Source organism: Plasmodium gallinaceum, assembly GCF_900005855.1.
Source record: "Plasmodium gallinaceum strain 8A genome assembly, contig: PGAL8A_v1_152, whole genome shotgun sequence".
Taxonomy (NCBI): Eukaryota; Apicomplexa; class Aconoidasida; order Haemosporida; family Plasmodiidae; genus Plasmodium; species Plasmodium gallinaceum.
The window spans coordinates 811,158-835,132 of NW_021628316.1; the positions used below are offsets into that span (position 1 = coordinate 811,158).

The 23,975-nt window shown below is 16.6% G+C and overlaps 7 protein-coding genes across 7 annotated transcripts; 4 read left to right on the forward strand and 3 right to left on the reverse strand.

The window, feature by feature from the left end:
* Positions 1-2,529: 2,529 nt before the first annotated feature.
* PGAL8A_00518600 (histone H2B variant, putative) lies at positions 2,530-2,901 on the reverse strand (the record flags this gene model as incomplete). Its single annotated transcript, XM_028674019.1, has 1 exon — positions 2,530-2,901. One exon carries the CDS (start codon positions 2,899-2,901, stop codon positions 2,530-2,532), a length of 372 nt encoding a protein of 123 aa, XP_028530414.1.
* A 3,511-nt stretch (positions 2,902-6,412) lies between these two features.
* Positions 6,413-7,903, forward strand: PGAL8A_00518700 (DnaJ protein, putative; the record flags this gene model as incomplete). The annotated part of the gene is made up of 1 exon (XM_028674020.1): positions 6,413-7,903. The coding sequence occupies one exon, from the start codon at positions 6,413-6,415 to the stop codon at positions 7,901-7,903; it is 1,491 nt and encodes a 496-aa protein (XP_028530415.1).
* Positions 7,904-8,369: 466 nt separating this feature from the next.
* PGAL8A_00518800 (conserved Plasmodium protein, unknown function) lies at positions 8,370-10,229 on the reverse strand (the record flags this gene model as incomplete). The annotated part of the gene is made up of 1 exon (XM_028674022.1): positions 8,370-10,229. One exon carries the CDS (start codon positions 10,227-10,229, stop codon positions 8,370-8,372), a length of 1,860 nt encoding a protein of 619 aa, XP_028530416.1.
* A 1,559-nt stretch (positions 10,230-11,788) lies between these two features.
* PGAL8A_00518900 (conserved Plasmodium protein, unknown function) lies at positions 11,789-15,595 on the forward strand (the record flags this gene model as incomplete). The annotated part of the gene is made up of 1 exon (XM_028674023.1): positions 11,789-15,595. The coding sequence occupies one exon, from the start codon at positions 11,789-11,791 to the stop codon at positions 15,593-15,595; it is 3,807 nt and encodes a 1,268-aa protein (XP_028530417.1).
* A 1,288-nt stretch (positions 15,596-16,883) lies between these two features.
* PGAL8A_00519000 (palmitoyltransferase, putative) lies at positions 16,884-19,910 on the forward strand (the record flags this gene model as incomplete). Its single annotated transcript, XM_028674024.1, has 5 exons — positions 16,884-16,996; positions 17,068-17,146; positions 17,304-17,420; positions 17,550-17,749; positions 17,849-19,910. 5 exons carry the CDS (start codon positions 16,884-16,886, stop codon positions 19,908-19,910), a joined length of 2,571 nt encoding a protein of 856 aa, XP_028530418.1.
* Positions 19,911-20,407: 497 nt separating this feature from the next.
* PGAL8A_00519100 (calmodulin, putative) lies at positions 20,408-21,401 on the reverse strand (the record flags this gene model as incomplete). The annotated part of the gene is made up of 3 exons (XM_028674025.1): positions 20,408-20,488; positions 20,597-21,137; positions 21,295-21,401. The coding sequence occupies 3 exons, from the start codon at positions 21,399-21,401 to the stop codon at positions 20,408-20,410; spliced, it is 729 nt and encodes a 242-aa protein (XP_028530419.1).
* A 1,251-nt stretch (positions 21,402-22,652) lies between these two features.
* On the forward strand, positions 22,653-23,810 carry PGAL8A_00519200 (transcription elongation factor s-II, putative; the record flags this gene model as incomplete). Its single annotated transcript, XM_028674026.1, has 1 exon — positions 22,653-23,810. One exon carries the CDS (start codon positions 22,653-22,655, stop codon positions 23,808-23,810), a length of 1,158 nt encoding a protein of 385 aa, XP_028530420.1.
* Between the last annotated feature and the right edge of the window lie 165 nt (positions 23,811-23,975).

Here is a 23,975-nt window from a genome sequence, read left to right on the forward strand (position 1 = left end):
TTTAAAAATTTTTAATTAATCTGCATTTTAAAATAGATGAACATGTAAATTAAATTGATTACTTTAAAAATTTTTCACTAATTATACAAGCATATATTTAAAAAATTAAGATAATGTACATGCATTTTTCTATAATGTGTAGATCTTTGTACATTCTTCTCTACTCTTTTTAAAAGATTAACTAAAATTTAAATATAATTGATATGATAAAATAAAAAAATTATTAAAAAAAATTAAATATTATAAAATTAAAATAAATAAAATATTATGTAATTTAAATAAATAATATATATATATATATATATGTAATTATTTTTATAATAGATGAAATATTAATTAAAAATATTTAAATACAAACTAAATGTACAATTAAAATAAAATATAAAAAAAAAAAAATTTATTTTCTCTGAGAAAATAAATATACATTTCAGTATTTTCTCCATATATAAAACTTTATAATGGATTTATATAGATGATGTTATTAAACATTCATAAATACTATTATATATTATAATTTTAAAAAAATATATATTCTTTTTCTAAATATTTATATATTTAATTTTTTTTTAACTTTTACAATAAGCATGCTTTAAAAGAAAAATACTACAAAAAAAAAAATGCTTAATTTTTTTTTTTATGAAATTATGAAATATTAAAATAAAAATAATTGTTTATAAGTAAAAGAACATTTAAATTAAATTGTATTAAAAAGAAAGTTATGGAAATAAATATAATTATTATTTTTAATAAAGTATTTTATAAATTTTTTTTTCTTTTTTTTAAATAAAGGTATATTATGTAACGAATAATAAATTTTTTTTTTTAATTTTTATTATAATTAATTCTATTGTTTTGAAATTAAGTGTTTATATATATTATTTTTGTAATAAATGTATCTGTTTTTTTTTTTTTTTTTGCTATATTTTTTTAATATTTTCATAGTATTATTTTTTGTATATAAAAAATAAAATATATTTTTTTCCTTTTATAATTACATTTTAAAATTATGTTTATATGTATTCTTAACTTTTTTATATATTTCATATGGCATTTGTTTTTAAAAGTTGTTATTTTAAAAAAAATTGCAACATTATTTGTATATAAATTATATTTATGTATAAATTTATGAATAATTATATATGAAATCTTCTTATGTAAATGGTTAGCTATCTCATAAAAAGATATTTTTACATACATATATATATATGGTATCACTTTATAAATATTAATCTTAAATGAATACATATTACATGGAAATTATAGAAATTTATAGCGTTTAAAATTTTATAATTAAAACCTGAATAAATTGGCATATTGATTAATTTTGAATCATTTTAAACACATAAATTTTTAGGAATTATATCTTTTAAAAACTAAAAATAATAGTATATTATTTTTTTAACTTGTTTTTTAATTATGTATTATCAAAATCCTTTTCTTCTTATGTTAAATGTTATTGTTTCATGGCATTCACATTTAAATTGCTACGATTTATTAATATTAAATTTATTATAAAATATAGAAAAAAAAGGGATTATTTTAAAGTTTATATAATATATTAAAAGGCAAATAAAAAAAGAAAAAAAAAAAAATTATAATTTTCACTTAAAAGCCCCAGAAAAATTAATATTATTTAATTTTAATAATAAACTCTTTAAATAAAAAGTTTAAAAAGAAAATTATAAAATATAGGAATACATTTTTTAAAATAATTTATATCTAAATTTGTCAAACAACAAATAAAATTAATATTTTTAAAGCATACACTTTAAAAATATATATTACGAAGTATATTAACAACAGTTTTTTTTTCCTTTCAACTTTTTATATTAATATTTTTCTAGTTAGATCAAAATAAAAAAAAAAAATAAAACTAAATACGGTTTATAATGAACTTTAAATGTTTAATGTGTTTTTATATTTATCTTTGATATATATTCGATAATTAAAAAAAAAGAGAAAGAAAAAAAAAGACATATGCAAATGTTCTATAACAACTTTTATGGATACTTATTTTTTTTAATTTTATTATTAATTTTTTTTTTTATTCTTTTTAAATCTGTTTGTTTTATATTACTATAAGCACTAAAACATAAATGCACATATGTACATTATATATATATAAATATATATATATATATATATATATATATATATATATACATGTATGCTCATGTGTTTAAAAATGTAACTAAATTAAAAAAAAAATATTAATGTCAGCTCTCATTTAAAAACATTTTTCATTAATTTATTCCACAATTTTTAAAAACTGTTTTAAATTTCCATGATGTATATTCAAATATATCATGATATTTTTTTTTTATTAATTTTGATTTATTTATGGTTATTTTTTTTTTTTTTTTTTTTTTTTTTTTTTTTTTTTTTTTTTTTTTTTTTTTTTTTTTACAATAGTTAGGATAATTTTCCGTGTGTTACTATTTCTATTTTTAATATGATAATTTATTTATAAGAGTTTATATATATATATATATTTATATATATTCTTAAATATCTATTTCTTCAATATATTTAACCACCACTAGTTGTGTATTTTGTTACAGCTTTAGTTCCTTCTGATACAGCATGTTTTGATAATTCACCAGGTAAAAGCAATCTAACAGCTGTTTGTATTTCACGAGATGACAATGTTCTTTTTTTATTATAACGTATTAATCTAGTTGCTTCAGTAACTAATCTGTCAAAAATATCATTAATAAATGAATTCATAATATTCATACTTTTTTTTGTCACACCAGTTTCTGGATGAACTTGTTTTAAAACTTTAAAAATATAAAGCGAAAAAGATTCAGTTCTTCTTTTTCTTTTATGCCTTGGTCCCAAGGTTTTTCCTGCAGTTTTTTTTGCAGCTTGCGATTTTTGAGCTGGTCCTTTTCCTGACATTTTTTTTTCTTTTTTTTAAATTATTTAAAAAAACAATTTTTAATTTCACAGAATTATAATACTTTTAATTAGTTTTCAAGACTTCTTTTTATTCAAAATAAAAATAAAAGAAAAAAGAAAAAATTATTTTAATAAAAATCAAATATCACAATAAAATTAAAAAATTTTTTTTTTATATACTATATATATATAATAAAAAAAAAATATGCATCAGATTTTCATTAAATTTAAATATCAATGAAAAAAAAAAAAAAAAATAGCGAAATGCATTGAAAATATTTTTTCATAAAACACAGAATAGTATTTATTTACAAAAAAAAAAAAAAAAAAAAAAAAAAAAAAATTGATGAAATTTAAAAAAATAGAAAAAAATTATATTTTAAAAATTAAGATTTAATATATATATTAAAAATATAAAAAATATTATAAAAATTAAAAAATAATTATTAAATATACATTTATATATGTAAAATTATAAATGTATAAGAATTTATGTTTGCATATTTTTTTTTTTTTTTTTTTTTTATAAATCGCACACTGTCTTCATACATTGAGAAATGAAAAGAAACCTTTGTAACGTTCATTAATATTATATATTCATATACATAAATATCAATATGAAAAAATGAAAAAAGTACTTAGAAAAACCTATTTGACTATTTTTATTTTCTAATTTTACAAGTGATGATATGATGCATTAAAAAAAATTATGATCAATTTTTTTTTACTTTAATTTCATTATGATACATATAAAAAAATACAAAATTAATGATTAAATTATTTTGCACCAATTGTTTTTTTGAACTTAATTATTATGCACAAACTTTTCTTTAGTTTTTTAAAAATTGCTATTTTCTTATTTTTGAACTGTTCTTCTAATTGTTTTTTTTTTTTTTTTTTTCATTTATTCTTTAAGCTATTAGTAATTCATTTTATTACTGATATTAAAAACGAACATATCGAAGTATTTATGGGAAAGAATATATATAATTATATATATATATATATATATACGTTTTTTTTTTTTTTAAGAAATTTAACCTTATATATAAAAATAAGTATATATGCAAACAAAATTATTTAAATTGTAAATTAAAATGTAAATAAAATTTTTTTCATTAACAAATGTATTTTTTTATTAAACTTTACAAAAAAAAAAAAAAATTCTATCATTTTTTATATTTTATAATGAATTCCTATTTCTAATAATATTAAATTAATGCTTTTAAAAAGGGATAACTTATGTGTTCATATACTTAGTTCTATGTTTTTTTTTTTTTACATTTTTATTCTTTATAAATGATATTTTACCAAGGTACATTTTTTACTAGTTTATACGAGATTTATTTACTAATTAAAGTGCATATATATATTTAGTAATATAAATATTTTTTCATATATTTGCTTAATAATTTTTAATATTGAGTTTTAAAAAAAGTTTTTTCTAGAACACTTGTAATATAAAGATGTGTGCAATAAAATTACCAACTATAAAGAAATAAAAAACGTGAAAAGAATAAGATTACTATAACGAAATGTGTTCTTAATAAAATTTAGTGTATACTTTATTTTTATGAATTATATTTATTTATATATTTAGAAAAAGAAAAGCAATTTTTACTTATTTTTTTTAATATTTTTCTTTTTTTTTTTTTTTTTGTTGGAAATATTAAAAAAACAAGGAAATAAATTTTTCTCATACTGTGATAAAATATCTTCTATTTTAATTATGCCTTATAAATTAAAATTATTGATAAATGCATGGGTTTTTGTGAAAAAAATTGTTAAGAACAAAAAACAAAAATGTATTCTTTTTTTTTTTTCCACCTTATATTTACATTTTAATGCATTGCACTAAAATACCTTTTTTCTATATACATTATGCACGTAAAAAAAAAAAAAAAAAATGAAACACTTATTTTTAATGCCAGTTTTTATGAATATCTAATTATTTAAATAAGAAAATATTAAATATTAAAAATAATGAAATTCAACATATGATGAAAACTCATATTATCTTAAAAGTAATTACATCTATATTTACTTTTTTTTTTTAAATAAAAAAGAATAATTGTGAATTTTAAATTTAAAATTTAAACTATAAAAAAGATAATTGTTAAAAAAAAATACGCATACTTATTTCTTTATATTTAAGAAAATTCAAGTAAAAATATATAATCTTTATCGAAATCTAATGTTCATCAGATATTTATAGTTACATGTAAGTCATATTTTTGATTTGGTCATCAAATAAAAAAAAGGATTATAGAAAAAAAAAAAATTAGAAATTTTTTTTAAAATTATATTTGAAACAAAAACTTGATAATAAAAATTTAAAAAAAAAAAGTGATCAAGTTTATTATTTATTTATTTGAAAATTTCAACTTATATCTCACATATATTATCATATTACATTTTTCATAAGCCGAATGAATTCGAAAAGCACAAGGTGCAAAATACTTTTGTGAGTATTTAACTGAAGATTTAGTCTTATCAATTAAAAAAAAATTTCGTAAGTGTAATATATAGGAACTTATAAAAAATTACTCTTTTTTATTTAAATGGGGTGTGGTTTAAAAAGATAAATTTAAATAAACATTAATAAAGTAAGAAATAAATAAACATTAATAAAGTAAGAAATAAATAAATATTAATAAAGTAAGAAATAAATAAACATTAATAAAGTAAGAAATAAATAAATATTAATTTTATATCAAGTATGAATTAAATTTTTTCGAGAAAAAAATTTAAACCTTTAATAAAATATAAAATTATTTATATATACCGATATTTTAAGGAGAATTTTGTTCTATAAATAAAATTTCAATTTTGTGGAAATTAATATAAATAATGAAAAGTCTTTTTTATAAAAATAATAAATATATTTCTTAGTAACTTTTCCTTTTGAAAATATGTTACACAAGAATAAAAATAAAAGGTAATTTTTCAATTTTTTTTTTACAATATTATAACAAATGCTAATAAAAACAAAAAAAGAAAGAAAAAAATAAATATTTTATTTTATTGTTCATTTATGCTATTACATATATTTGTATAAATATAGAATGGTGTGATCATTCAATTTGTTTCATAATTTTAATTTATAACAATACAGTTTTATACAAAGTTTTGCTTTATAATCTTTTACATATTATTGATGCACGAAATGTTATATGTAATATAGCACAAAAAAAGAAATAAGTATAATGAAATAATATATTACAAAAAAAAAAAAAATAAAAAATAAAATAACTATTAAATAGAAATATATAAATTTTTATTCGATAAATATTTTTGTACCATTTTGTTTTCTATTTTTAAAAATATCATTTGTTGATTTTAATGATGAATATTATATAATATAATGGATTTATAACTTTTTTTTTTTTTTTTTTTTTTCTTAAAGCTTATTTTAAGAGAAAAAAAATCCATAAAATATAATCCATCTATTAAAGAGATATTTTTTTTCTTATTTTTTTGTTTTTTTTTTTTTATATTTTCTTATCATTTGATGGGTAAAGATAATGCAACTAAAGCTTTTAAGTATTTCAATTTATCATTAAATTGTTCCGAAAAGGAATTAAAAAAAAACTATTTTAATAAAATAAAAAATTTACATCCTGATAAGCATTTGTATAAAAATATTTCAATACAAAAAAAATATTCAAATGAATTTTTAGAAGCACATAGACAATTTCAAATAGCTATATCGTTTTTAAAAAAAAAAAGAAATGAAAAGGATAAGTTAAAATATGATCAAGAAGATAACCCTTTCAATAATTTAAATAAAAATAATAGACAATCATATTCGTCTACAATTTCATCTTCAAATTTTTTTTTTAAGAATATAAAACTAACAAAAGTATTATTTTATCTAAAAAAAAGTTATTTTTTATTTTCAATTCCATTTATTATATATTTTATAGAAAACATTATTGATACTAAAAATTGTAAAAATACAAATGATAAAGAAGATTATAATTTTACAATTAAAATTAATAAGGAGAATAATAAAAGACAAGATTCAAATATTTTAAGAAATGAGTTATGTAAATCACATATAGGAAATGTTTATAACGAAAAAAAAGATGCACTATCTTTGTTTAAATTAAGATATATATTTAATGTTGTAAAAATAAGGAAAGCTGAGAAAAAGCCAAATGCAAATTATATAAATAGAAATATTTTTGAAGAGGAAAAAAATGATTTAAATTATTTAAAGAAACAAATATTATTTCAAAATAAAATGGAAGATATAAATATTTTTAAGGATTCAAAATTTTTGAATCACAATAAAATGTTTTTTGACGATTTATTAGAAAACAAAAAAATATCAATGAATCTAGTAGCTCATCCAAAAAATGTTCTCCAAAATTTTATCATATTTTCAAAAGAAATTAGTAATAAAAATTCCTTTAATTACAATATTATAAGTTTTTCTAATTTTAAAAAAAATAGTATGAAAAAGGAAGATAAAGTTAAAAAAATTAAACATAAAAATTCATTTCTTAAAAAAAATATAGATAATAATCCATTATATAAAAATTTTTTATTAAGTGAAAATAGAGGAATACATAATGAAAGCAGATATATTAATGGAATAGGTGGATTATGCGGTGGTTACAATTTAATAAAAGGAGAAAATGAACAAATAAACGAAGAAGGAATCATAAAAAAAGAGAAATTTTTATCGAAAGATATGATTTATATGAATGAAATCAGAAATAATGAATTAATTGACGATTTAATAAATTTACAAAATTCCATTATTTATGAAAAATCAAAATACATAAATTTTTCAAACCCTCTAAAATATATAAAATATAGAAGGGGTAATAAAATTAATTTAAATAATTATTTTAAATGTAGAAATTGCAAGATAAATTTGAAAGACACTAATTTTAGAAATAATATAAAAAAACATACTTTTAATAATTTAAATAATCAAACAGAAGATAAAAACTTTAATTTGTCTCATTCTCTGGATAAAAAAAAAAATTGATAAATTTAAGATACCTTAACACTTTATTTTTGCAAAATATAGAAAAAAATAAATAATTGTATTCAGATAATTCTAAATTTATTATTTAAAATTATATTTAAATATAGTAATTAAATATATATTTAGGATTATATTTCATTAATGAATTTACGTTAATATTTATAAAAGTTTTAGTTGAAAATACAAGTTCATTATACACATATATTCAAAATAAACGAATTTAATAAAGATACTTTTAATTTTAGAAGATACACATTATTTATATATGGAAATTTTATCTATATTTTAATTTTTTTTTTTTTTTTTTTTATGGTTTCCTTATAAATAATATTTTTTTGTTAATTTTTTTGTATTACTTTATATTTGAACTAAATGAATAAAAATTGAAAAAAATGATTCAAAAAAAATTATATATATTTTTTCATAAATTTTTATTTTATTTTTTATACATGAATTTAATATTTTTTTAAAAGGCTTCATTAATATTTGCAAATATATGTTGTGTTGCAAAATTTGATACATAATCATTTTTTTTTTCTTCTAATTGATCAAATTCTATTCCTCTTTGCTTATCAACATATGGAATAATAAAGTTTCCAACTAAATCTTTAATAATAAGTTTACTTTTATCGTCATAATTATTTTCTAATGAGTTATATATATCATTTAATTGTTCAGCTTTTTTTTTTGTTCTTATTAATGCTTCTTCTTTAGAGGCATCATTTATTGCTTTACTTAAAATATCTTCTAAATAAGAATCAACACTTTGATTATTTAATCCCATTATTTCATTAAATAAATAATCTTCTTTTTCTCTTAATAAAATTTCAGCTTGTCTTTTTCCTTTCTCTTTACACTCTTTTAATCTCCTTTCTCTTTCTGCATATTTTACTAGTACAGCTATTTTTCTTTCTTCTTCATGTTTTTCTAATTCATTAGATAGTTTATCTAGTAATTCTGATACACATTTTCCTTGAATATTTTCTACATAAGAATCAATTTTAATTGACTCAAAATTCTCCTTTTCATATAATTCTTTTTCATTTATACTGAACTGATCTATTTTTTCATAAGTTTTTAATTCTTCAATTAGATCACTATAAGATTTTATTCCATCATTCATCAATGTTTTTATTGCTTTTCCTCTTAATATATTTTGGAGATATAAAATATTTTTTTCAAAATTATCGTCTTCATTACTTTTAACCTCTATTTGAGGGAAATTGATTTTCATACATTGTGTTTTTTTATGTGTTTTAAAAGTATCACCTATTAAGTATTCATTTGTTGTGTGTTTTTTTTCTTCCTTATTTAAATATCTATGAAATGTGTCAATTATATCTTTATTTTTTTTATTTTCATATTTAGAAAATTTTCCATACTTATTTTCCCCATATACATAATTAAATGATTTATTAAATGTAGTATCTAATTCATTAATGTTTTTTAAGTTTAATAAATTATCAACTTTACTTGAAATTTTATTATTAATTTTGTTTGGAATTATACCGTTTCTTTCTAATTGTAAATTATGATTAGAAGTGTAGTCATTCATCTCATCCACTATATCATTTTTTTGATTAAAAATTGTTTTAAGATTGTTTTTTCTTTCTACAAATAAATTTCTCATATCTCTTGCTTTTTCTTTTTTAAAATTTTCAATTATTTTATCCTTATTTTCATCTCTTCTTTGTATAATTTTTTCTACTTCATAAAATATTTTATTAGCTTTTTCCGTATCTCTTTGTTCAATAACCCTTTTCAATAATTTCATTTTTTTTTCTTGTAGTTCTTTTATTCTTTTTTCTCTATCAGCCCATTCATGAAATTCTATCTCTTCTAAAATTCTTCTTTTCTCTTGTAAATTTTTAATATTCTCATTTTTATTTATCTTTTCTTCCAATGTTCTTTTCTCCTTTAGTTTTCTTACGATTTGTATATTTTCACTAGTAACTGCTAAATTTTTTTCTATACATATATTAGCTATTTCTTTAATTTCATCTCTTTTTTGCTTCTCTTTATCATTTTCTTTTAATTCTATGTAATCCCCCCCTTTACTTAATTTTCCTGTATCCTCTTTAATATTTAAATTGGGTTCATTAATATTTTTTACTAATTTTGTTTTATTATCATATATATTTATTTTATCGTTATTTTCATTTACTAAAATTTTCTTTTTTACTGATTTTTCTTTAAAATTTTTATTTTTATAAAATTTATTGCTGATATTTCTATTATTAATATTTTTTCTATTCTCATCTATTAAAGCATTTTCATCATTTTCTACAAATCTTTTCAATATGTCTGACTTATTACAATTGCTCATTTTTTTTTTTTAAAAAAAGCAATAATTTTTATATCAGTAGTTATTTTATTATTCTAATATTTTTATTATTATTTTTTTTTTTACAGAATTAAAAAAAGTAAAAACATTTTATAAAATGATAATATATATTTTAAGTATATATTTGTTATTAGCAAAATCTAAAGAATAACTTTTCATTTATGTTTAGAAATAAATGCTTTATTCATTTTAATTTTTACTTTATTTTTTTTATAATTAACTAATGATTTTATTTATATAATAAAATGTCTAGACAAGTATTTTAGAATATAAATCTGCACTTTTTTTTTTTTTTTTTTTTTTTTTTTCTTATTTGCACATAGAAGTATATAGAATTTAGATTTTAAGGAACTATAGAAATATAATTTAATTCTATTTTTAAACAAATATTAAAAAAAAATATCTTTATATTCAAAAATTATTATTTATATGTTTATCACTTTTCATTTTAGAAATATTTAATAATATAAGAAATAATTGTAAATTAGAAATAATTATCAATTTTAATTTATTTGTTATATATATAAATATTGTTTGTTTTTTTTTTTTTTCTTATTTAATCTTAATAAGAAAAAAGATAAATTCAGAAATGGTTATTGATTCATTGAGAAAATAGATTACAATATTTTTAAAAAAGCAAAATATAATATTTCTATTATATTCTTCTATCAGATGCTAATATTACTAATTCTATTATATACATATATCATTTTTTTATATATTTTTAATTCTTTTTTTTTTTTTCTTTTTTTTCTCCTTATATATATACAAAAAATGGCACTTGTTTATATTTTTTTTTAATTAGAATTATATTTGAAAAGTAAAAATTTTCTAAGGTAAAATATGTTGACATTAAAACTTTATAATAATGAAATGTAACCTTTTTAGAGTTTTGTTTTGATATACCTTCATTTTTTATTTCTTTCAACATCATATTATATAATGATTTATTACTATATTATTTTGACTTTATTTGATTAACTATCATTTACAATATTATAAAAGAAAATAATTTCAATATATTTATATTGAAATTATTTTTGTATACCTTAAGTTATATACAATATATTGAAACAAAATATTCATGCTTCTGTAATTTTAAAAATACACAATTTTTTTTTTTTTTTTTTTTTAATTTACATGAAATGTGCAAATATATATATATTTTTTTTTTTTTTTTTTTTTTTTTTTTTTTTTTGTTTCCTGATGGGATATTATTTATTTATAATAAAAATTAAAAGAAAAAAATTGATAATAATTTTTTTGTTTATTTTTTTTTTTTTCAAAAAATGAATAATTTTTAATATATATATATATATGTATATTTTTTTTTTTAATTTATAAGATAATATTACCATTTTAATTTTTTTCATACAATTAGAAAACAGATATACAAAATTTTTAAAATAACACAGATTCTTTATGCAAAGAAAATATATGTACGAGATATCAGAAGATTTAGATAAACAAAATATAATTTATAAATTTAAGGAAATATAACTTTCATATATATCAATAATAATAAAATAAAAATTCTAAAAATGAATTCTTTTTCCAATAAAACTAATATAAGAAGTACAAAATCTGAAGTTATTAAAAAAACTAGGGATAACTTGATTGAAGATAAAAATGAAAGTAACTTTAGTAACAGTAATTATTTACTTCAGAAAAAAAATTTAAATATAAATTATGATTTAACAGAATTAGAAGCTAATGATTGCAATAATGAATATGATAATCAGTATTTTTACTCAAATAAATTTTATAATAATATAAGTTTAAATAGAAATAATGTTTCTAATAAAATCAAATCTCCACGATCGCAATCAATAAATATTTCTGGACCTACATTATCTAAAACATCAAATATATATAGGAATAATGATGATAAATTATCATGTTCTTCTTTTTATGCATTTAAAAAAAAGAATATAGAAAAATTTTCAATTGCTGAATCTACTGATAGTTTTAAGACACAAGCTAATTCTCAAATAGTAGAACAATCTATTGAGTTACTAAAACATTTAATTAATCAAGATAAAGATGATATCTCTCAAGAAAATGATAAAAAAAATAAATTGCTTTTCAAATTAATTGATAGAGTAAAAAAATATGATAATAAATCAGAAAATATTCAAGAAGAATACAAGCATTCTATTGATTTATATAAAAAAAAAATAGATATGTTAAATTTAAAATTTCTTAAATTAAGAAATGAAAATAATCATTTAAATAACGAAAATGTTATTCTTAAAACACAATTAAAAAATATGAAAGAAAGTTATCATAACATTAATCAAAATCCTGCAAATATCTCAAATTCGAAAGAAAGAATAAAAGAAGAAATATTAAAGAGTAATGATCAAAAAAAGATAAAACCAGATGAAATTGAGGAAATAAAATCAAATAAATCAATAAATTATACTTCACAATTACCATCTAGACATTCTTACAAAAAAAAATTAGTTGATAATGAAGTTCAAACAGATGACTATTTAACAAATAATTGTAATTCATCCGATGAATCTAAAGGACGATTTTTAAATATCAATAAAGAAAATGATTTAAATAAAAATTTCTTATATGAAAATGATATCAATAAAATTAGAGAGCAAATTAAAAAAGAAGTAACGGAAGAGATTTCTAATAAATTAGAAAAAAAATATAAAGAAGAATTCCTTAATTCAAGAAAATCCCTATCCTTAGGTAGTTTAAGTGATACAGAAGAATTTTCATTGGATAACATTTTTAACAAATTTAGAAATCAACTAGATGAACAAATAAATGAGACCATTAACAGTTATAAAAATAATTTTATTCACAATTTTAAGGATTTGTTGAATACAGCTAAAGGAAAAGAAAGTTATTCAAAAGAACCAGATGAACAGTTAAAAGAAAATGAAATAAAAAATTCTATAGAACCAATTAGTGATAAAATTAATGATTGCATAAATATGGTAGAAAAAATTACGAAAATTAAAAAGGACAAAAAAAAAAAAGAAGAAAAAATAATTAATAACAATAGCAATTTAATTAACGTATTAAACAATGTAAATAAAGATATAAATAATATAGATGATATGATTTATAACATTAATGCAAATATTTATCAAAATAATTTTTTTAACTTTGAAGAAAATTATCCAGAAGAATTAAGTATTATAAACAAAAAATTTTCTGAAACTGATGATGAAAAGGAAGATGAAATTAAAAGTCACAAGTCTTTTGCTAATAATACAGATAATAATGACGAATATATTAATAACGATCAAAATAATATAAACACTAATATTAAACTTTATCAAAATGATGGATTAGAATATAATAAAGTGAATTATATCACGAATAACGAAAGAGATTTAGATAGTACATTAATGGATAATAAAATAGATAACATATATGATGAAACAATGAATGATAATTATTTCCAAAAAAATAATATTAAAAATTATGAAAAATATTCTGATAATATGACAAATGGAAATTTAAATAATAATGATGATTATAATACACCTCAAAAGTTCTTGGATGAAAATAATAGGCATATAATAGATAATACAAATGTAGAAGTAGAACATTATAACAAAAACAAAATGCATAATAAAAAATCTCAAAACATAAATTCTAGTTTAAGTGATAATAACATAAATATTAACAACGAAAAGAAAAAAAGTAGTAATGAATCTGTATATGGATATCTGGAATCAAATACAGAGAATGTTGAATATGTAAATAATAAAACAAAAAATAAGTTTAGAAATAATATATCTGATAAAAAATTAAAAAAAAAAAATTTAAGTGATAATTTTATTAATAATACGGAGTTATGGAAAAAAAATGGAAGTGATAATTTTAATGAAAATGGGGAATATTTTTATAATTTGATTAATTCATCAAATAATGTAAAAATTGAGAGGGGTGACATAGATGTTATCACTAATAACGTAAATGATGAGAATAATAATACTTATATAAATTTTGATCAAAAAAATATATCAAATAACAATAATGTATATGACTTTAATCATCCAACATTTACTACTAATGACGATAAAAGGGAAGAGTTTCAGTCAAATATATACAATAATAATAATAATAATAATAATAATAATAATAATAATAATAATAATAATATTGATAATAATAACAATATATTTAGTGGTAATACAGATAACTTAAATTATGAATCAAATAGAAATTCAGTAAATGTTGTTAATAAAGATAATTGCAATAACTATAATGTTGGAAATAATCAAGATAATAACATGAATAACTATTATAAAAATAAAGACAACATAATGTATGAAAATGATAAATATAATAACAATAACTATTGTAATAATGATACTAGCAATATTGTTGATGATAATAATTGTAACATTATAGATAACGGTGACATACATAATTTTAACATAGCAAATGGCTATAATATATATAATTTTGAAAATAAGGATTACAATAAAAATACAGAAAAAAATATAGTAAATTGTTCTATTTATTCTTATCATCCTTTACTCAATAAAAAAGATAATTTTCCTTGTACTAATGAGAGTAATGAAAAACAACAAAATGAACATGAAAATAAATGTATAAAAATGATGAGTGAACAAATTCATCCTAATAATAATTTAAGATTTACTGAAAATGATGAAGTAAAGAAAAAAGGTAAAAATTTCAATTATGAAAAAGAAAATAGCATAACATATCCTTTTAAAAAGTTATCTGAATCAACAGAAGAATTAATTCATTTTGATCATACAAAAATGAATGATTCAATAAAACCAAAAGAAGAAAACCACAATATATCTAATGAAGAAATAAATAATAATTTCTCTTATAACAACAATAATAATAAAAATAAATACAACACACATGAAATTTCAACATTAAAAAAAAATGGTAAAAATTATACACATGATATAAATTGTTTAAATAAAATGAATGTAAATAATTTTGATTTAGATGAAAATATAAGGATGAATAATTATAAAAATTATGGTTTCTTAAAAAAAAAAGACTCTTATGATTCTAGAGAAGATGGAGATACAAATAATAAGTATAATTTATTTTATAATTTTAATAATGAAAATAATAAAAATGATTATATAAAAGAATATGATAATCTTCAAATAGATGATTCATCGAATAATATTATTTCTAATTATTATAATAAAAATTCCAATTTAAGAAGAGTTAATAGTACCACTATTAATACAAACAAAAACAACACTAATAATATGTATTCAAAAAATAAAATTAAATTAAATACAAAAAGTGAAGTTCCTTATAATTTATCTAAATTACAAAAAACAAAAACAAAAAAGAATCTAGAAGATCTATTCTCATAGGAAAAACGAGAAATTTATTTTTATTTTTAGAAAATTAAATTTTATTTTTATCTTTAACTTTTTTTTTTATCTTTATTTTTTGTGTGTAATTACAAATTTCTTTTGCTTTTTTTTTATATAAAAACATATATTAATTTATTATTTTTTTTTTTTTTTTTGTAATTTATCTCCTTTTTTTTTATATTTATACTTTGAAATATTTACTACTTTTGTTGTTCATTTATATTGAATATTTTTTATAATATTTATTAAATCTATTTATAAAATTATTTTTATTTAAATTTTTATATTTGTATACCCTTCTATTTGTATTTGCATATATATATATAAATATATATATATTTTTTTTTTCTGTGTTTTTATGAAGTTTTTAAAAATTGTAATTTCTCCATGAGTTCCTTTTTTTTTCTTTTTTCTTTTTTTTTTTTTTTTTTTTTTTGCTGAATAGTTTAATAAACCTTAAGAATGTCAATATTTAATTTTTTATTTTTTATTCTTTTCAATGATTTATATAAAGAATAAACTAGAGAAAGTTTTATGATAATAATGCACAAGCACGCATAATATTTCAAAGTTATTTTAATTTATATATGGTTAATTGAATATTTTATACCTAACTATTTAAATATTAAAAAAAAAAAAAAATTTAATATAAAAATACATATCTATATATTTACAATATTTCTTATTTATAGGATAAGAATGTATATAATATATATATATTTATATATATCTTTTTTTATAAATGATTTATAGTAAATGTTAATATTTTAAAAAAAATATTAATTTAAGATTAATTTTTTTATAAAATTAAATTAGTGACAATACTGTTTTTAGAATTAATAATTTTTAAACAATATATATTTTCTTGAAACCATATCTTTTACAAATTGAATGCAATTGACTTAATATTAAAAAAAAAAGAACAATTAAGAATAATGTATTTTGTTTGATAAATATTAATTATAGTAGAAAAATTAAAAGGAATTCATTATAAAATATTTTTGTTAATATATTAAAAAATTAAAAGAATAATGACGTATTTTTTTTCCTTTTTTTTTTTTTTTTTTATTTTTTTTTTTTTTTTTTGAAATAACATTTTATATTTAAAATTGCTTATTTATAATAAATCTTTTATAATTAAATATTTTTTCCATGTTTTTTTTCTTTTTATATTTTAATATTTTATTTTTTTAAATTATATGATTACTTTGTTAAAACGCAAATGAAAAATTAAAAACTTCAAGTTTTATATTTATTTTTAAGAAAAATGAATTAATTATAACAAATGAAAATACTTAAAAGAAATAAGTCATTAGAAAGGCAAAATTTTGATAAGATAAATAATGTCCAAATATATGGAGAAAATAAAATTCACTGTAAAGGTTTTTTTATATCAGGGTAATTATTAGTATAAATAAAAATTTTTAATTTATTTAAATATATATTTTGTTTTATTTCTTTTTGTTTAGACCTGCATTTTTAACAGTAATATCATCTTTTCTTATGATATTTATTCCTGTTAGTATTTTTCACGCATTTACTTCAACAGTAATATTAAATTATATTTAGTAAAAAAAAAAATAAAAAAAGAATTTTTTTATATTTTATATTTATTAATTTTAATAATAAATATTATAAAGTAAAATTTATATACATTTATAAATATATAAATAAAATTTTTTTTTTTTTTTTTTTTTTTTTTTAGTGGTTTTTTGAAAAAGATATTTATTTTGTAACTTTTTTAAACTTGTTTTTTTTTATTTTAACAATTTATGCTTTTCTTAAAACAAGTTTTATGGATCCTGGTATAATACCAAGACAAGTAATTTTTATAAATATTTTATAAATAAATTTTTACATACCTAATTTGATTTAACATTATTATTTTTATTCAAAATATATATTATGTAAAAATCTTAAAAATAATTTTAATTTTTATGATTATATATAGAAATCTGTTTTAAATTTATATGATGTTATCATTGAACAATATAGAGAAACACAACCACCTAGACAAAAAGAAGTTTTAATTAATGGAAATTTTTATAAATTAAAATATTGTTATACTTGTAATATATATAGAGGATTAAGAACTGTACATTGTTCTATATGTGATAATTGTGTTGAAAAATTTGATCATCATTGTCCATGGTAAAATACGATTATTTATTTGTATTTTTTTCTAATATATTTTAATTTTTTTTTTATTTTTATTTATTTTTTTTTTTTTTTTTATTTTTTTTTCTGAAGGGTTGGAAATTGCATAGGTGCAAGGAATTACAAATATTTTGTATTTTTTGTTTTGAATTTATATATCCTGATATGTATAACTTTAAGTGCAAGTATTTACAAGTTAGTAATATGTATAAATAAATTATCAGATGAAGGATATAATACTGAACAGATTTTTATTCATATATGGAGATTTGCTGCAGATAGTTTAATTTTAATTATATATACTATTTTAACTTTATGGTTTGTTATTGGTTTATTATGTTATCACATTTATACAATTGTAACTAATCAAACGACTTATGAACAAATAAAAACGTTTTATCAAAACGATAACCCTTTTAATATAGGAATCTTAAATAATATTAAGGAAATATTATTTACAAAAACAAGACCATCCTACATCAATTTTGTTAACCCACAATTACAAGTTGTAGACAAAAATTGTTATCATAATATTTTAATTTTAAGCGATAAAGGAGTAAATATAGAAGAAGATATTAAAGAAAATTCTTCATTTGATAATAGAAAAAAAGCTAAAAGAAATTCGAATTCTAAAGAAATACGTTCAATTAATAATAAATTATCCAAAAAAAATAAATCGAGTAAAGATTACATTTCTTCTTCTCATGATAGTAAAACTAAAATAAAATCATATAACATTAAGAAAAAAATAAATAAAGAGAAAAATGAAGAATATGAGATTACAAAAGTAAGTAATATATCTAATAAAGCAATAGAAAAATCAGCACATTTAAAATTTGATAAAAATAAGAATGTAAAATATACAAAAATTAAACTTCCCAAAATAAAAAAAAATAATGATTCTGAGCATATAAATGAAGATTTTGAAGAAAAAAATGTTTTGTCTCATAAGCATATAATTAATTTAGATAACATTGGTGCTTTGTTTATCAAAAGTAGAACTCCATTCATCACTAGTACTAAGAACAAATATAATAAAGAAATGAAAAAAGAAAGAAGAAAATGTACTGATATTGAAATGGATAATGAGATTAGTGAATATCAAGAAAAAGAAATAGCTAAAATGGAAAAAAATATGTTGAAAAAGGATGATTATATTATAAAGTTAAATATAAAAAAAGAAAATAGAGAATATTCAAAAAAAATGAAAGAGAAACAAAAAGGAAAAATAATTTATCAAATTAAAGAATCTGAAAAAATTAGAAAAAAAAAAATTAAGTATGAAACTAAACTTAATTGCTTTAATAATTATATATACGTAAGAAAAAAAAAAAAAAATAATCCTATTTTATATAGAAAAGGATTTTCATTTATAGAAAACTTAAAGAATAAAAGTGAAATATATTACAAAATAAAATGCTGTAGTGAAAATAAAAAAAAGAGTTTTATTAATTTAGAAAAAAAAAAATTTAAAAAAAAAAAAAATTTTAATGAAGAAATGAAATATGTAACTGAAGAAAATTACAATAGTACAGAAATGAATGAAAAGGTAAAACTACAAAAAGATGTAGTAATAAGTATATATAATACACCAAAAGAAAAAAAGGAAAAAATTAATAATGATATTATATTAGATATGCAAAAAAAAAAGAAATGTAAATCAATTAATTTATTAGAAAGAATAGAAAAAAGAAATAAAAGAAATGCTATGAAATTAAATAGAATATATCTCGTTAGTAAAGATAGTTATAAATTAGATAAATTTAGTGAAACTTATGAAATGAAACACACAGATCTGTATAACCAGAAATTTAAAAAAATAAATAAAAAACCTCTATCAAGGTTATATACAAATATTCACTTATTTTGTAATAATAAGGAATGCACAGATGTATTAAATACCATTAATGACAATATTGTATTAGGAAACTATAAAAATATTGATTTTAAAACTGTATATTTTACTAAAATAAAAAATATTAGTAAAGTTGATAACTTAAAATTACTTAATTATTTAATTCACAAAAATAAACAAAGTGAAATCCGTTCTGATATTAAAAAAAAAAGTAACGTGTCAAAACTTTTTAATATTTTTACAACTTTTGCATTAATAATTAAATGTATACATATACCTTCTAATAATGATAATGATTGATATAATATTTTTAGTTATACAATAATTGTATTTATAATTATTACTTTTTACATTTATTTTATTTTTAGTATAATTTTGAAAATAATATTTATGATTTTTTGTGAAAAAAATAAATTTTGTTATACTGACATGAACTACTATTAATTTCTTTTTATATGTTTATGTCAAGGAACATTATTATTGTTATCTTTTATTTTATAATAATCCGAAACTTTATTTGTTTTTAATTTTATATATATTTATATATATATATATATGCAATTTTTTTTTTTTTTTTCCTTTTTATATACATTTTTTAAATGTTGTATTAAAAAATTCAATTTATAACTTCATATTATGAAATAAATAATAAATAAAATTAAATGAATAATAATCATAATTAAAAATTTTTTTTTTTTACTCATTAATTCAAATATATTATAACTTTAGGAAAAAATGTCATATGTTTAAGTAATTTAAAACTGTTGTTTTTTTGTATTAATTATACGATATTAACATTATATATTTGAATCCTTATTTATTAATTCATTTAGTAAATCTTCATATATTATATAGTCATTTTTATATACTTTGTCTAACTATTAAAATGAAGAATTTTCATAATATATTTTTATTTTAAAACTTAAAGGAGTTTTTAATTAAATAAATATACATGTAAATTTTTTTTTTTTTTTATTTTTTTTTACTGTTTTAATCCATTCAAAAAACTCATCAAATTCTGAATTGCTAAATGGTTCACCTAAGTATTGTAGGATGAATCTCAATTTTTTTATTGATATTTTTCCATTTCCTTGTTCGTCAAAAATTTCAAAAGCATCTAAAATATTTGGTGGTTTTATTTCATTAGTTATATTTGGTATTTGAATAATTCTGAAGTATTCCTTTAAACTAAATAAATTTTTATTTTTTTCTTCTTCTTTTTTAATTTCTTCCTTTTTCTTTTCTATTTCTATAAAATTATCATAATTCTTTAAATTACTAAGTAACTGTGATATATTGTTGTTATCATCATTTGTTATATCATTTTGACTAAACTGATTATTATTGCTTAATTCGTCATTTTCATTATATATTATTATATCTTTTTCTCTTTTTTCTACTTCTTCATTAGATTTTTGTTCTTTCTTTTTTTCTATAATTTTCATTTCTATTATTTTTTCTTTTATCTTTTCAATTTCTTTTAATGACACATTATAGCCACAACATCGTAATAGATTCCCTAATAAACTTAAATTATTATGTATATACATAAAATTTTTTTTCTTTTTTTTCCTATTTTAGTAACTACTAAGTATCTATTATTTGTGTTTTTTTTATTTCCTAAAGTTTTCATATAAGCTATCTATATATTTTTTTTTTTTTTTTTTTTTTTTTTTATATATACTCAAATTTTAGTAGCCCTTTTTTTTTTTTATCTAAGTAATTGAAAGCTTTAATGCTTTTTTTTATTTGGTATTCAGTTAAATGAAAAATTTCACCTTCATATTCCATTATGTATTAAATTTCTTTTCATATATTTTTTTCTTTTGTATTTATTTTTGTTACAAAAAAAAATTTTAACATTATTCATTGGTTTTGCGCTAGGAATCATTTAAAAGTTACATAATAACAAAAAGGAACTTTTTCTTTTTCTAAATAAAAAGCAATATATGCTTTAAAGAATATTTTTATAAAAAAAAAAAAAAAAATTTTACTATTATTTTTTTTTTTTTTTTTTCTATATGAAAGAGATTCAAACAATATGACTAATTATCTTACAACTATTTTTTAAACAAATATATATTTTTTCTATATAAGATTTATATATAACTAGATAAAATATATATATAATCTAATTATTCTCTTATTAAGTTTCTATAAAAATATGCTTAAAGTTCTAAACTATTTAAGAAAATTTTACTTGTTTTTCTTCATAAAAAAAAAAAAAAAAAATTTTTGAAAAATTTTAACCTATATAAATTATAAAAGTAACAGTTTTCAGTTTATAAAAATATTTTTTAATTTTTTTTTATTTATTCTTAAATATTTATTTATTTTTTTTTTTTTTTTTAAATTGTTATGTGTTTCATAAAAATTATTTTTGTGGAATAAAAACTAAAAATATTGATAAATGAATTTTACTTAAAATTATTTATTATTATTTTTATTTAATTTTTTTTTTTTTTTATTTGTTATAGACAAATGATAATAAAAGTAAATTTAAAAGAAAATTTTGTTAATAATTTAAATGAAAGTTAAAAAAATATATGTAATTTATTCTGATACATAAAGAAAAATGTCGAAAAAAAGAAAAAAAAGAGAGAAAAAAAAATTATTTCATAATTTTATTAAAATTATATTTTCTTATAGATATAAATTGTTTTTTTAATAAATAATATATATACACTAACATATATTTAAATTGTATTAAATACAAAATTATATATATATTTTTCAATGGAAACTATGAAATTAGATAAAAAAAAAAAAAAAATAAATAAATAAATAAATAAATGATATATATATATATTATTGAAAAATTATAATTTCATTTTTATTCTTACTTTTTTTTAAATTTTCATATATTTATATATATATATATATATTTTTATAATTATGCAAAATTATATATTTAGACATACAAAGTAAATAAAAAAAAAAAAAAAAAAAATTATTGTAAATTGCCTTTGAGTTTTTAAATAATTATGTATTTATAGCATTTAAATTGTTTTTAGTTTTTTTTTTTTTTTTTTTTTTTGAAACATGAATGAATTAGAAAATATAACATATATTAAAAATATTCAAGAGAGATTGAAAGATAAGGAAGATAAATTAGCAGATGCAAGTAGTGAGAATATAGATTCTATTCTTATAAAAGAAATTAATGAAGATTTAAATTTATTGAAAAACGTAAAGATAAATAAAAATATTTTAAAATCAACTAAAATTGGAATAACTGTTAATAAATTTACAAAAATAAATAATGAAGAAATACAAAATTTAGCAAAAGAACTTGTAGAAAAATGGAAAAATATAGCTTTAAATGAAAAAATTTCTAATATTAAAAATATAGAGAATATTAAAAAAAGAAAATCTGAAATTGTTGAAAGTGGTGATACTCGGTCGGATGAATATGAATCAAAAAAAATAAAAGCTCAAAATGATTCTAATAAAAATTATTCATTAGATAACTCAGAGAATAATGACAAAGAAGAACAAAATAATTGCTATGAAAATAATGTAGAAAAACAAAATGATGATACTAATGGCATAAATACTGATGGGAAAAATAATAACTCTAATTTTAATAATGATAAAAATATTAAAGATCATAAAATTACTGATTTAAAAACACTTAATGAATGGAATTATGAAGGAAAACTACACAATGATGTTCACAGAGATAAAGCAAAACAATTTTTATTCAAAGCATTTCTAATAGGATCAAGTGATAATCTGCTATATATTATTGATAGAAAAAAATTAAATGAAATTATATATGATATAGAAAATGAGTTACAAAAATATTACATTCAGAAAAGGAACTCACAAAGAGAATATAATATGCAATTGAAATCAATTAAATTTAATTTAAGTGATAAAAAAAACCCTAATTTTAACGAAAAAATATATAAAGAAATTATTTCTCCAAAAGAATTAGTAACAATGAATTCTCAAGATATGGCAAGTGATGAGAAGAAAAATGAAAGAGAAAAATGTTTACAAGAAAGTTTAATAGCTTGCCAATCAGATTGGGATGTTAAAAATATTCTTCTAAAAAAATCTAGAAAAGGAGAATTTCAATGTTATAAATGCAAAGGTTATGATACTATATACCATCAACTACAAACTAGAAGTAGCGATGAACCAATGACTACTTTTGTAACATGTTTAAAATGCAACAACAGATGGAAATTTTAAAAAAAATAAATAAAATAATAAAAAAAAATACAATAAATTCACAATATCTTATAAAATTATCAATTTAATAATTTATCTATTTATTTTAAAACTTTTAATATTAATCATAATACAGCTTTAAAAAATATAAATAAATATATTTATAGTATCTGATAAATAAATTAT